This window comes from Ranitomeya variabilis, chromosome 6, assembly GCF_051348905.1.
Source record: "Ranitomeya variabilis isolate aRanVar5 chromosome 6, aRanVar5.hap1, whole genome shotgun sequence".
NCBI lineage: Eukaryota > Metazoa > Chordata > Amphibia > Anura > Dendrobatidae > Ranitomeya > Ranitomeya variabilis.
In genome coordinates, this window is record NC_135237.1 from 282,470,472 (window position 1) to 282,486,247 (window position 15,776).

Below are 15,776 nucleotides of genomic sequence, written 5' to 3' on the forward strand. Positions count from 1 at the left end.
GTATTATCCGAAAGATCTCTATGAGCCGTGTCACGCTGGGTTAGTCTAGTAGTGAGTAGATACCTATAAAACTCGGGTTACCATATTGTATAGATTTATGAGTCTAGTCCCTGGCAGTGTGTGAGCAGTGTGTGAACAGTGTGTGAACAGTGTGAAGGTTGTGACATGTTGTGAAAGAAGAATAGAAGTACGTAGAACAATAAGCCACGATTGTTAGAACAAGGTTATTGGTGAAGTCAGCCTAACTGGGTTATGAGGTAGCGTCCTTCTGGGAGACCTCCGCCCATGCTTGACTCTCCTATAGAACTTGTTTCTACATTCCCTGGATAAGGTGTGATAGAATGAGCCCAGGACGCGGTTTTCATGAGCCTGGGACAAGTATGCTAACTGACACAGAAAGTTTTGTGATCTGTATGGTGTTGCTGGGTTTGTGTGCATAATAGCACTTAAGTACGTCCTGCATATTAGAAGAAACGGAGCAGACGAGCTCTTCAATATTTTAGCTCCCTAGGAGAGAAGGCAACGAGACGCCACCAACAGAGGAAGTGGTTGTCCAAACGTCACCTGGGGTAGAAATAGCAAATATTGAAAGGATATTTTAGCTCCCTAGGAGAGAAGGCAACGAGACATCACCACAGTGATTGTCCAAACGTCACCTGGGGTAGAAATAGCTAAAATGAGAAATAAACAGACCAAAACTGTCTTAGGACAAGTGGAAGCAGCAGATATCATACAGGAAAGATGTGGAAAGGCAGTCAGAAGTCAGATTAGAAGAGTGAGAGAAAAATTGGGAATTTCAGAAGCACTTATGTTCAGTACAGAATGGGAAAGACTGAGTAAAGAAAGAGGAGGAATTATCAAAGACAATGGGTGGGAAGAAATCATACACTGTATGATAGAGGTCTCAAAAACAGCTAAAGAGGAGAATTGGAAGTATGATCCAGACACTTCCAAATGGATCATGGGAAAGGGAAAAAGTTGTAATATAATCCCACCACCTTACCTAGATCCAAAAGCCCAAATCATTTGTACCATCTGGAAGAGCAGAAGGAGGAAAACAATTTCCAGCCTTGTATCCCAATCTTGGTGGGGTAGGAGGATGGGAATGTTCACACTGTGGACAACAAAATCCAGATTGGAGAAATGATTGCCTAGCCTGTGGTACACCTAGATATGGCGCTGTACTTGCCCCTGTTAGGGTAGTACCAAGACCTTTTAGAGAAGCTGGTGCTGACGGGGTAATGAACACCAGATATCATCAGACCAGACAATACTTCCCTTGGTCCCCTGCTGAGGGTATGTCCCTCTTACATAACGCACCAGATCCTGTCCAGTTTCCAGTTAGATTTGCACAATATATACAACAAATCATGCAGACTCATGCTGGGGTCTGGGCGGACGGGGAAGAATTATGTAGAATGAAAATGTCCCCCGGACTTTTTCAGGAATTATTGACACACCTACAGCCCAATAGACCAGTGGCAGAAGGGGGTGCCTTACAGACAGAAGCATCAGGTACCCAGTTCACAGAGGCATTAATAATTTTCATGAGGGGAAAACAGAGGGAAAGGGGGTCTACAGGTGTGATTATGCAGAAATTTGGGCAAAGTATTGAAGAATATAGTCAGGAACTAGAAAATAGCTTTAGGGATGAAGGATTGGATTTGACTGATGCTTCAGTAAGGAGACTTTTTACAAAACAATTAATAGAGGGGCTAGATCCGAAAATCAGAGAAAAATTTAAATCCTCTACTCCAGATTGGAGAACAATTGAACAACCAAATATTGTGAAACAACGATGTTTAGGAATAGCCATGGATATGAGAGAGAATCATAAGCCTGTTAGAATAGCACAAGCTAATACAGGAGGAAGAGTGAGACACAATTTTCCTTGTCACTACTGTAAAAAGCCAGGTCATTTCCAAAGAGAGTGCAGGAAGAAGTTGGCAGATATAAAGTCAGGCAAATTTGTTCCCAGAAATAACCCTCCCCAAATGGACAACCAGCAGAAATCTACCATCATAGATGGTCCCATACCAGATTCAGATTGACTCAATGTGTTACAAACTTCCCTACCAGCTAGAAGACCTATGATACAGGTGAATGTGGGGGGGAGAGAGATTCCATTTTTGATAGATACAGGTGCAACTTCCTCAATTTTGAATCAAGATTTTCTTCCAAATCCGGAAGATATTTCAGAACAAACAACTTTTGCTGAGGGTTATGATGGGGTAATTCGAACACTGCCATATACTGTGCCCCTAGAGGTCTCATTAGGACCTAAATGTTTTGCATCCAGATTTTTGTATGCCAGAGGTGCCCCAACATGTTTGTTAGGAACTGATGTCCTAAAGAAATTAGAAGCTAACATCAATTTTAGGGACGATGGCACAGTTATGTTGACTATCCCTGATGATGCAGAAACATTAGAACAATATGTCAGAATTCAGGCTTTTGAGGATTATGCTGAAGAAAAAGAGTACACCACAGATCTAGATCTCTCAATGGTCCCAGAAACACTGTGGGCACAGGGTGACACTGATGTGGGATTATTACATATCTCTCCTGTAAAATTATCTGTGCAACCAGGAGCTGTTCTCCCACAGCTCAGACAATACCCTGTGAGTGCCCAGCAGGAACTAGCGATTACAAAACAGATAGAGGGATATAGAGAGAAAGGAGTTTTGGTAGAGATACAATCACCTGCTAACACTCCTCTGTATCCAGTCAAGAAGAGAACTCTTGATAAGAGTTCTATGCCCAAATATCGTATGGTACATGATCTAAGAGAAATAAACAAAGTTCTAGATCCAATCACCCCAGTTGTACCCAATCCTCATACGTTACTATCACAGATCTAGAAACTGCAGAAAGGTCCACTGTAAGTTTACTATGTTTTCTAGGAAAAGAAGGGTGTAAAGTGAATAGACAAAAGCTACAAGTTTGTCAGATCAAAGTGGTCTTTCTAGGTCATTGCATTTCTCAAGGTAAAAAGCATCTTACACCTCAAAGAACTGAAGCAATAAGACAGATGAATGAGCCTAGAAATCATAAACAGCTACGAGCATTTTTAGGAATAGTGTCTCATTGTAGACAATGGATTATACATGCCAGTCAACTAATGCAATCACTGTATGACTGTGTAAAAAGTGAACCTTATTTGTTGACAAAAGAAGGTCAGATTTCGTTCCAACAATTAAAAGATGCCCTTGTTTCAGCTCCAGCGTTAGGGCTACCAGACATTTGCGGCTACAGTGTTCTTTGCTGCTCCCCTCTACTATCACATTTGCAAGGCTTCAGACTCTCAATTTAGCTACACTGCTACCTCTCGAGTCTGAAGGGGGGAATAAGGACACTGATCCACACGCAAATTTTTTCCCTACAGACACACATGATTGTACAGAGCTCATTTTACAAGAAACGGTAGGCTTACCCAATGTATCCGAAACACCACTTCAAAATCCAGATTTAGAGCTGTTTATAGATGGTAGTAGGTTTGCAGATGACACAGGTAACTTTCATACAGGGTATGCAGTTGTGTCAGAATCTGAAACTCTCAAAGCACAACCTCTTCCACCGAAACAGTCTGCACAAGAAGCAGAACTGACAGCATTGATTGAAGCGCTAAAAATAGCTGAGAATCAGATAGCTAATATATACACTGATTCTAGGTATGCACATGGTATTGTGTTTGATTTTGGAGTAATCTGGAGAGCTAGAGGTTACATGACAGCGTCAGGACAACCTGTAAAACATGCTTCTTTGATCAAACAGATCTTAGAGGCTGCACAAGAAACAAAAGAAGTAGCAGTAATCAAGGTAGCTGCACATGTGAGACTCGACACTAGGGAATCTAGGGGAAATGATAGGGCTGATAAAGCAGCCAAAGCAGCAGCAGTTAAACCCTTACAGCAGGTTCATACTGTAAACCCCACAGAAAATACTGAAGATAGACTGAGACAAGCACAGGAAGATGCAGGAGAAGAGGAGAGGGACAGGTGGAAAAAGGAAGGGGCAGAAGAACAAGCAGGAATTTGGAAGAAAGATGGACTAATATGTCTACCTAGAGCCTGGTATCCGATTGTAGTTGGTGGACTGCACCACCCTACTCATGTGTCTGCAAATGCAATGACACTACTGGCAAAGCAAGTCTGGTTGGCTCCAGGTTTTGGCAACTACGCAAGAGACTATTGTGCTGCATGCGCTATATGCCTGGCACATAATCCCGGACAGACGACAAAGACCCCTATGAAGCACCACGTCCGACCTCTCTATCCGTTTCAGCGATTACAAATAGACTTTATCCAGCTGCCAAAAAGTAATGGGTATGAGTATGTGTTGGTGTGTGTGGACATGTTCCCAGGGTGGCCAGAGGCCTATCCAGTTCGGAAGGCTTCAGCTAAAAACACTGCTGTAAAGCTAGTTGCCGAACTGATACCCCGTTACGGTCTCCCTGAAGTGATCGAGTCAGATAGGGGTACTCATTTCACTGGAGAAATATTTCAAAATGTACTGAAAATGTTGGGTGTTGAAAGTCAGTTACACACTCCATACCATCCTCAAAGTTCTGGAAAGGTGGAACGCATGAATGGAACTTTAAAATTAAAAATACAGAAAGCCATGGCTGAAACAGGAAAGCCTTGGACAGAATGCCTTCCACTGGCCCTTTATTCAATACGCAATACCCCAAGGGGTAAGACTAAATTGTCTCCATATGAAATTTTGTTTGGCAGGACTGCCAATTTAGGATGTTATTTTCCACAACAACTTGTGTTAAATATTGAGTCATTGACTTCTTATGTGCAAAATCTTCAGAAACAATTAACTAAGGTGCATGCACAAGTTTTTTGCTTCCCTTCCAGATCCTGACAACACTGAAGGAAGTCACAAGTTGGAACCAGGTGATCAAGTCTATGTAAAAAGACACACCAGAAAGGCTCTTGAACCAAGGTTTGACGGACCCTTCCAAGTCCTGTTGACAACACCTACATCAGTCAAGCTTGAAGGAAAGGCATCATGGATACATGCAAGCCATTGCAAAAGAGCAGTATAAAACTCAGAATATTGATGTTAATAGTATTAACCTCAACGGAGGCATGGGATAGACTGAATTCTTTAACCCCTTTGAATAATAGATTCGTGCAACATCATAGAAAATTAGTACATGACATTTAAATTAAAGGACGTACAACGACTCAGAGATCAGTATGACAAAGATAATGACCAGAATAAAGATAGCTGGTGGTCAGATACCTTTTCTTTTCTTAACCCAGCCAACTGGTTCAGAGGGATTGGTGGGTGGGTTGCTGGGATTATGCAGAGCATAATACATATAGTTATATATTATATACATATAATTATTGTAGTCATATACGTACTATTCCAGATTGTGCTCAAGGGTATCTCAGTATGCACAGATAAACTTTGTGTAATAGATGCAAGAGTATAAAGTTTTTTTTTTCTTTATTCTTATGTTATCCTCTAGTGATTCTAATTAATATTACTGTACTAATCTTTGTTTTTTTATATTTTAGTATACTTATTGCAAAACAAAGAAAAGGTTGTGAGAGTTAAACGGAAGAATTGATACTAGATTTGATTCTCTTATTAATGATATAAGCGTGTACATGTGTAATACCAAAAATAAAGGCTTTGTCTTTGGCCCTTTGGTAATTAATAAAAAAAGAATATGTCAAAGGGGGGAATTGTAGAGATTAGACTGAAAGAATCCATTGTGTCTTTGTCCTGAAACATCTGACTTCTTATCAGAAGAAACTAGAGCAAAGTTGACATTTCTTTTTTATGGACGCATTCCTTCTCGACTGATGTAACTTTTTACCTACATACTAGAGGTCGTAAATTTCACAGTATAGATAAGCTTTGTAAGAGAATATGAGCGCTTGTGCGCATGTCTTAAAATGTATAACTCTTCTCTGTATAAAGGAGGGGTGAGCACCCGGTGAGTCAGACGGGCTCCTGAGCTTTCCCTGTTATGATCACACAATCTTTTGTGTTGCGTGTCATTCACTCGGATGCCTACTTCTAGTAAGCCAGGGACTGAAAAGGACTTAACACTTATAATCCAAAAAAATAAGGTAGATATTAAGAAAAACATGGATTTCTTTGAAATATCAAATCGGATCACAGCTTCCTATGACCTACACGTTCACATAGATGCTTAGGAGGGTTAATCCTAATGACAGATTCCCTTTAAATGTTAAAACATGAGAATGATCAGGGTCAGTGAAGGCGGTCACAAGGGGGCGCTAAGAAAGTAGCCCAAGGAAGGAGAAAAGGAGGAAAGGTTGTCGAGCACCACCGCAGCTCCAGCCGAACACCTCCAGGGGAGGACAGGAGCAGATAGCAGGAAAAAAGATTGGTCGCAGGAGCGCTGAAGGAAACTCAAACAACATGTAATGTTTAACCACAACGCCTTTCGACGGGAACACCATCTTCCTCAGGTGGGAGTTTTTCATGAGAAACATGAGAATGAGCATTTCTTAATGTAACAGTCAGTACAAAATTCCAGGCTGGTATTTTGGGGTGCTCCACTCAGGAAGGGGAAAGATATTATATGCATTATAACAATCGTTTATAGAACTTATATACACACGCATTGCAGTTTCCAGTCGCTTTTTAAACATATTGTTACAATATTTACAAACACTTTGCATTCATGAAGAGAATGTCCCACTCTCTCATCATTCTCATGAAAGTTTCATATTTAGTATTTATTTTAGGCTACTTTCACACTAGCGTTAACTGCAATACGTCGCAAATGCGTCGTTTTGCCGAAAAAACGCATCCTGCAAAAGTGCTTGCAGGATGCGTTTTTTCTGCATTGACTAACATTAGCGACGCATTGCCACACGTCGCAAATGCGTCGTTTTGCCGAAAAAACGCATCCTGCAAAAGTGCTTGCAGGATGCGTTTTTTCTGCATTGACTAACATTAGCGACGCATTTGCGACGCATTGCCACACGTCGCAACCGTCGTGCGACGGTTGCGCCGTGCTGTGGCGGACCGTCGGGACCAAAAAAGTTACATGTAACGTTTTTTGCTCCCGACGGTCCGCTTTTTCTGACCGCGCATGCGCGGCCGGAACTCCGCCCCCACCTCCCCGCACCTCACAATGGGGCAGCGGATGCGCTGGAAAAATGCATCCGCTGCACCTGTTGAAAGAAGCCTTACTGACTTATATAGCGCTATCAAATTCCACAGCGCTTTACAGACATTGTGGGATTTGAACACAGGAACCCAGCATTGCAAGGCTGTAGTGCTACCCACTGAGCCACCGTGCCTGTACGTATCAGCTGTCAACCACTGGCCCCTCACAGTACTCAACTGAGATTATGCAAGAAGATAAGATATTAAAAAATAACCTAAGTGTGTTTCCATACCTGTCAGTTCCTTCAAGCTACCAAACCAATACCACAACAATTTAGAGCCTTTTTTTCCTCCATCCTTTGTATGTGTGCCCAAAATAAAAAATAGGTTTCTCTCACCAATCCCGATATTCAAATGATTTAGGACACATCCAGCAGGGCGCTGCTACTCCCGAGTGGTCCGACCTCAGTACCTGTAGAGGTGTGACTGATGTTTTTCCCAGTTCTCCAAGTCTTTCCCGCTGTAAATGCTGCACATGTGCATGATGTCCTTTCCTAGTGTCCACTCATGAGCATGCACAGTGAACCAGGTGTACTGTCCCACTGCACATGCCCAGGAGGCAATAGTGATGCTCAGGAAGCAAGAGGACATGGCACGCATGTGCGAGATGTCACAGGTTACCTTTAACTTAACAGAGGAACAGCACTAAGGGACCGATCATTTGTATCTAATTTTTGTCTTGTACCATAACATTCAGAGAGCTTTTTTTTTGCTCCAAATGCTTCAAAACAGGGATTTTTGTGTACTCACCGTAAAATCCTTTTCTCCGAGCCAATCATTGGGGGACACAGGACCATGGGTGTTATGCTGCTGCCACTAGGAGGACACTAAGAAATACAGAAAGAGTAGCTCCTCCCCTGCAGTATACACCCTCCTGCTGGCTCCAAGTGAACCAGTTCGGTAACAAAGCAGTAGGAGCTTAACATTTAACCAAGAAGAACTATGACAAAACCAAACCAACACAGAAAACCAAAGCCGTTAGGCTAACAGGGTGGGTGCTGTGTCCCCCAATGATTGGCTCGGAGAAAAGGATTTTACGGTGAGTACACAAAAATCCCTGTTTCTCCTACACCTCATTGGGGGACACAGGACCATGGGACGTCCTAAAGCAGTCCCTGGGTGGGGAACAATCAACTGTAATTGCTCCTTGTACCCACAGGTTACAGATGCGGCACAGCCGCCTGCAAAATTCGTCTGCCAACGGTCACATCTGCCGAGGCCTGAGAATGAATATGGTAATGTTTTGTAAACGTAAGCAGACTGGACCAGGTCGCAGCTCTGAAAACTTGTGCTGCCGAAGCTTGGTGCCAGATGGCCCAAGACGCACCCACTGACTGAGTGGAATGAGCCTTAATCCCTGCTGGGACAGGATGACCTCTGACTCGGTAGGACTCCTGAATAGCTGAACGAATCCATTTGGCTATTGTCGCCTTGGAAGCGGGAAACCCCTTTCTTGGCCCTTCCGGGAGCACAAACAGGGCATCTGACCTGCGGAAAGACACCGTCCGTGAGATGTATCTCTTGAGAGCTCTCACTAAATCCAGTGCGTGGAGGGCCTTCTCGATGCGATGTACTGGTGCCGGACAGAGTGACGGTAAGACAATCTCCTGATTGAGATGGAAGGATGAGACAACTTTTGGCAAAAAGGACGGGGATGTTCGAAAAACCACCTTATCCTGATAAAAATTCAGGTACGGAACTTGACAAGACAAAGACGCCAGATCTGAGACTCGTCTAATGGACGTGACCGCAACCAGGAAAGCAACCTTCCATGAAAGGACAGGGAAACCTCCTGTAGAGGTTCGAAAGGAGCTTCTTGCAAGACTCCGAGGACCAGATTAAGGTCCCATGGTTCCAACGGCATCTTATAGGGCAGCACCCTATGGGAGACTCCCTAAATGAACGTCTTCACTTGTAATCTGTTGGCAATCCTGCGTTGGAACAGAAGGACGGGGCTGAAATCTGCCCCTTGAGAGAACTAAGGGCAAGACCTAAGTCCAAACCGTTTGTAAAAATTTGAGGATGAAAGGAATGGAAAATTCAAGAGGAGAACATCCCCGGCCGTTGCACCAGGAAAAGAAGGTTTTCCAAGTGCAATGATAAATGCGCATAGACGTAGGCTTTCTAGCGCTGATCATGGTAGAGATGACTTCCGGAAAGAAACCTGCCTGGGTTAGAACCCAGGACTCAATGGCCATGCTGTCAAACACAGGGCCTCGGAGTTCGGGTGGTAAGTGGGGCCCTGTGATAGCAGGTCTGCGCGATTCGGTAATCGCCAGGGAACATCGGCGACTAGTTGAACTAGTTCCGCGTTCTACGCCCGGCGCGGCCAATCTGGCGCAATCAGGATTACTGGTACCCCCTCCGCTCTGATCTTCTTGATGACTCTCGGCAGTAAGGGGAGTGGAAGAAATATGTGCGGAAGCCAAAAGTGATTCCACGGGAGTACGAGTGCATCTGCCCCGATGGCTGCTGGATCGTGGGACCGAGCTGTGAAGTCAGGAACTTTGGAATTTAGCCGTGAGGCCATCAGATCCACGTCTGGATTTCCCCAACGACAGCAGATCTGGTGGAAGATCTCCGGATGGAGACCACTCCCCGGAGTCGAGGCCTTGACGTCTGAGGAAATCTGCCTCCCAATTGTCCACTCCCGGGATGTGAACCGCAGAAATCATTGAGCGGTTTTCCTCGGCCCAACGGAGAATGTAGCCTACCTCGCTCATGGCTGCCATGCAGTGGGTTCCCCCCTGTTGGTAGATGTATGCCACTGCAGTGGCATTGTCGGACTGAATCGTGATGGGACGACCCGCCAGGAAGGGATGGAATTGGAGAAGAGCTAACCTGATTGCCCGAATTTCTAAGATGTTGATCGGAAAGCATGATTCCTGAAGCGACCAGCGGCCGTGAGCAGTGTGATGTAGGAACACCGCTCCCCAGCCTAGAAGACTGGCATCTGTTGTCACAACTAGCCAATGTACTGGAAGAAAAGACTTCCCTTGATTCAGGGAGGACTTCAATGTCCACCACCTGAGAGACTGTCTGACTCACTGGGGAAAGGAAGAACCGACGGTAGAGGGAGAACGGGTTCCTGTCCCAAACAGCCAGGAGGGCATGCTGTAAGGGACGGAGGTGTAATTGGGCAAATGGAACCGCCTCCATAGCGGCTACCATCCTGCCGAGGACTCTCATACTGAAGCGCAGAGAGTGAGTGCGAGGTTGAGAGAGCTTCTGAGCTTCCCGCTGTAAGGCTGAGATCTTTTCCGGGGGAAGAAGCACCAACCCCTGGGACGAGTCCAGTATCATTCCTAGAAAGGAAATTCGCTGAGCTGTTTCTGGGGAAGATTTTTTGAAGTTTATCTTCCAACCAAGGCGAGAAAGAGAATCTATTGTGATGTTCACAGCCTCCTTGCAGGCGCGGAAAGAGGGGCCTATGATGAGGATATCATCTAGATACGGTAGCACCACCACGCCTCGGGTGTGAAGGATGGCCACGGTGGCCGCCATGACCTTGGTGAATACCCTGGGAGCGGTGGCGAGGCTGAAGGCCAAAACAACGAATTGGAAGTGTTGTTCCTGAACTGCGAAGCGAAGGAACCACTGGTGAGAGGGGAAAATTGGAAAGTGGAGGTACGCGTCCTGGATGTCTATAGACGCCAGGAACTCGCTTTTTTCCATGGAGGCGATGACAGAACGAAGCGATTCTATTCAGAACCGTCGTACCCTGACAAACTTGTTCAGCAGTTTTAGGTCCAGTATGGGCCGTACTGTACCGTCCTTCTTTGGAACAATGAACAGGTTTGAATAAAAACCTTGAAACCTTTTGCTTTGAGGGACCGGGATAATAACCCCGTCTTCTTTTAGAAAGCTTATGGCTTGGAAGAACTCTGATGCCTTTGCCCTGGGAGGAGGAGACAGGAAAAAACGATTTGGTGGAAGGGAGGAGAATTCTATCTTGTATCCGGAGGACACTAGGTCGCGGACCCATTCGTCATGAACGACCAAGAGCCACACATCGCTGAAGGAAAGCAGGCGGCCGCCTACTTTGAGGGTGTCCCCCGGATACCACACGGAGTCATTGTGTGGGAGATCTGCCCGGTCTGGACCCCTGGATCCTGACTGCCTAGGCCTGCCTCTCCATAAAGGGGAAGGTTTGTAAGAGGTCTGAGGACCTCTATCCCTGCGTTGTGCCCGGCCGGGTCCGGAAGATGTGGAAGTAGAGGACCAATTTGAGTTGGAACGGGGGAAAAAAAAAAAAAATAAAAAAAAATCGGGACCGAGCCTGCTGTTGCTGGTTCCGAAAGGGCCTCTGTTGTGGGAGAAATTTACTCTTCCCTCCAGTGGCGTCGGAAACGAATTGATCGAGTTTTTCGCCAAAAAAGGCGACCGCTCTGATATGGTAAAGAAGTCAATGATTTTTTGATAGCAGAATCCGCAAGCCAGTCCCTGAGCCATAAGGACCTCCGAATGGTGATGGCGTTTGCTGCTGCTTGAGAAGCGCAGTCAGCGGCATCCAGAGATGCGGTCACTAGAAAATCCCCAAGCTCTGGCTATCTGAGTAGCAAGGTCTGCTTCCTTTGGGGGGGGAAGATTGGTATCCAGAACAGCTGAAGACAAGACCTCAGCCCAATGGGTCATAGGCTTAGCCACCCACGTAGTGGCAAAAGATGGAAAGAGTGCGGCTGCTGAGGCTTCAAAAGCTGAACGCGCCATATTGTCGATCTGACAATCGGTGGGGTCTTTAATCGAGGCGCCCTGTGAAGAGGATAAGATAGATTTAGTAGCTAGGCGCGATACTGGAGGATCTACCGGAGAAGACTGTGACCAATATTTACTTAGATCAGGAGCAAAGGGATATTTTGACTCCATGGTCCTTTGCCCTGTGAAGCGTTTATCTGGACGGATCCTATGAGATTCAACAATTTCCTTAAATTCAGGATGATTGGCGAACACTCTGTGATCCCGCTTGGTCCTCTTAAAGGACACAGCATGATCCATTTTAGATAAAGGTTCCTCATCTAGCTTCAGGGCGTTGTTTACTGACTCAATGAGAGAGTCGAGAGTCTCCTGATCGTGTTGAAATTCTGGATCTAGGAACGTGTCAGAATCGTCCTCAGAGAGGTTCTCTACTAGCCCTGAGGGAGGGGGAGCGAGAGATGGAACTCTCAGAAGCTGATTCCCGGTGATGGTCTGGGGACAAGGCATGAGTTTTTTTCCTGGAAGAGCGAGAGCTCCTTGGTAAGGTACGACCCCTAGTGTACAAGGGGTTCTGATCATCGGAAGCGTTGTCCGTAAGAGTGCCCTGGTTAGAGGAAGGGTCTCGGAACGAGTCTAACGCTTTGGCCAGGGATGCCATAGACCGGGTAAGGGAGGTAGCCCACTCAGGGGGACTAGGCTCACTGGGTTCGGTATCGGTAACAGGTGGTTCGTGAGCAGTCACCGGTTTACAAGCTGAGCATAATGCAGTATTGTGACCCCGGGGTAGAGATACCTTACAAGAGGTACAAGCAGCAAAAAACACAGTGTGGGTTTTCCCAGACTTTTTGTTAGGCTTTGATTGAGACATAGTGTAGCCTTGAGGAGAGCGCTTACTAGCAGGGGAAGGGTTAAGCTATGTTTCTGCAGCTTACCCAGGTCCTGTGTCTTGAGTCCCCGGGGGAGATCCGCAATGTGAAATCGCTAATCCCTGAGGCTGTGATTCAAAATGCTGGAGCAGCGCTGCAGCATCAGCCCTGTGGGTGTCCAAAGATGGCCGCCGAGATCAGGAAGAGAAGGCGCTTCTCGTAGAACGAGAAGCACCAGAGAGAGTGGGCGGCAGTAACTGCCGGTGGGCAGAGCCAAGGTTCCGGCCTGGAAGAGAGAAAAGCCGGGGGCTAAATTTTAAGCTTGCGGTTGCGGCCTGCAGAGCCACTACCGCTATTTGCGGACCGACGTGACCCACGGACCTGGGCTTTAAGGTATCTGAGGACCTCCCTTATCCCAGGGACCAGGACCCCCAGCACCTCGGCCCTGCAGGTGTACACTCACGGTAGATGCGGTGGGCCGGTGCTCAATCCACCGTCGCCATAGTCAGGGAGGGGGTGGAGAACTTCTGCTGCCTTCCATTATCCGCTATCACAGTGGTGATGCAGTGAGGAGCTGCATGGACGCCATAATCATCATGTCCGGCTATGCACCTGGCTACAGGAGAGGTAAATGGAGGGCTACTCCATGTGGTCGCCTGCTATGGAGGGGGGAGATCGGAACGAGAAGAAACCGTGGCCCGTAAAGTGAGTTCAGGGCTGGCATCCAACGGTGCAGGAAAGGGTACGGGGAGGGACGCTCCACGTTCTTGCCTGTTGAAGGTTCGGGGGAGATCGGAACCTAGAAAGGATCAGTCGCCCCCATTCGCTCCGTCAAGGGAAAAATAGAATAAAAATAAAAAAACGGTGGGGTCTGAAAGCAGACCCAAGTGCCTCCTACAGACACTAAGCAAGAACTGGTTCACTTGGAGCCAGCAGGAGGGTGTATACTGCAGGTAAGGAGCTACTCTTTCTGTATTACTTAGTGTCCTCCTAGTGGCAGCAGCATAACACCCATGGTCCTGTGCCCCCCAATGAGGCGTAGGAGAAATAGAGACTATGGTTCATAAATTCTGTGCAAAATGAGTAAATATTGTTCATTTTTCTTATCATTTTCCTTTGTTTTGCAAGCTCCTTAGCCTTCTTTCTCACTTCAGTTGTTTGGCGTCCGTTTGAATCCGCCGTTTTCATCAAATAGCGGATCCGCCATTTTTTGGGGGGCGAATCCGCTATTTTCCCAAAGACTTGCATTAGCGATGGATTGTGACGGATGGTCGTCCGTTCCATCCGCCATGTGACGGATCCGTCGAAATTTGGCGGACGTCATCTAGACATAGACGGACATTATAACGCTTTTTGTCTGCGCCGAAATGGCGGTTCGCGATGGATCCGTCGCGTCCGCCATTCCATAGAATGGCCGCCTATGGGCGACGGATCCATCGTGACCGTCATTTCAGCGGATCCGTCGCCCCAATCCGCTTTTTCAATTGCGCATGCTCCAAAAAGTAGATACTTTTCCCAGACAACCCCCAAGTAACGGATCCGTCAAAAAAACAGACCCGTTAGAACCATTTTCTCAACAATTGTGATGGATCCGTCGATCCGTCACTATGTCGGAGCAGACTGACGCCAAACAACTGAAGTGTGAAAGAAGCCTTAGAGCCAAAAAGTCACAACTGATGAATCAGCTAGAAAAAAAAAACAAAAAAACTGGAAACCCCAAACTCCTTCCACAATAGTGAACATAGAAAAACAACTCATAAAATAGACTTAAAGGCACAAATTAAACAATAAGAAACAAAATGAAAAACACCAAAATCTACACACAAAAATTAAATCGGGTCCCAAGTTCTAAGTCGAGATGCTCCAGAATTGTTAGGAGAAACACTGACTAGTCAAGAGAGTGATTGCATCCTCCTTAAAGGGGTTGTTCTCCGGTGAGGAACTTTTTTTTTTTTTTTTTTTTTTTTTTTTTTAACGTGAAGACCCTGAAGGTCTACTGGGAGAGTTTCTAACTCTCATCTGTGTTACTGAGCTCCTCTCTGCTGATGTAGGACCATAGACCACCTGAAAGTTGAATGTGCAAGGAAACAAGAGCGCCTGTAAAAAGCAAACGGTGCAAAATTTTTATTGAAACCAAAATTGTAAAAATGATTTTTAGCTCCAAATGCATGTATTCACATAAAAATAATAATTTGTCTGCAGTGGTGGACAACATCCTCAAACCTTTTACAGGGAGCACTTACCCATGCAGCTGCAAACTGTTTAAAGTCGTCCATTTCTTCCAAACATCAATATTCTTCCTCAAAGTCCCATCACCACTGTAATAGAAAGAGGGCATCACTGTGAAATCTGGATGGACACCGCAGGAGGTCTACTCACTGGTTGTACAGTAAAAGAACATTAGACTAAAAAAAGGTCAACAACTAGACATGGCTTGGAAAATGCTCCGAGACAATAGTCAGACCTAATGCACAAGGATGAATTACTGTGGCAGTCATGGGTAGAATTAAGAATGAACACATACATTACAGGGTTTGCACAGCTTGGAAATGAGCAAATAGACAATAGCAGCTGCACAAAATGGGCAAATGGTGCGTAATGTCAGACAAGCATCCGATGTGTCATTATCAGGAAGGGAAGCAGATCTCCCACTGTGACCAGAGCTTCACAACAGATCTCAACCTAAATCACGTTGTAAGATGTCAGCACTGAGAAGAACAGAGGGACACGCTGGATTTTAGAGATAGCATTGTGATGCAAAGTATAATGAACACACCGTACATGCATAGATGCACAAGTTACTGTACAATGTCGTTTTTATATCATTCTTGCTGTATATAATTGGGAAAGTTTGTATTACTCATTTGATACAAACGCATTACTAATGCAAAAATCAGAAATGGCTTTAAAAAGGAACATAAATATAAAGCTTTCAATTCTATATCTCTGGGTAGGTTCTGCTTTGCCCAAGAAAGGAACGTTACAAAATGAAATAACCAGCAGCACCATGAACTCTGCAAGGTACTGAAGAGTTCTCTTATTCAGCCA

General features: G+C 45.6%; 1 protein-coding gene across 2 annotated transcripts in view; it reads right to left on the reverse strand.

Annotated features, from left to right (window-relative positions):
- The window catches only part of NSUN2 (NOP2/Sun RNA methyltransferase 2), a 96,141-nt gene that overhangs the window by 37,917 nt on the left and 42,448 nt on the right, over nucleotides 1-15,776 (reverse strand). For both annotated transcript variants that reach the window (XM_077269692.1, XM_077269691.1), the window contains exon 8: nucleotides 14,972-15,046. In XM_077269692.1, the coding sequence (XP_077125807.1) occupies nucleotides 14,972-15,046 (75 nt within the window). The remainder of the gene's footprint in view (nucleotides 1-14,971; nucleotides 15,047-15,776) is intronic.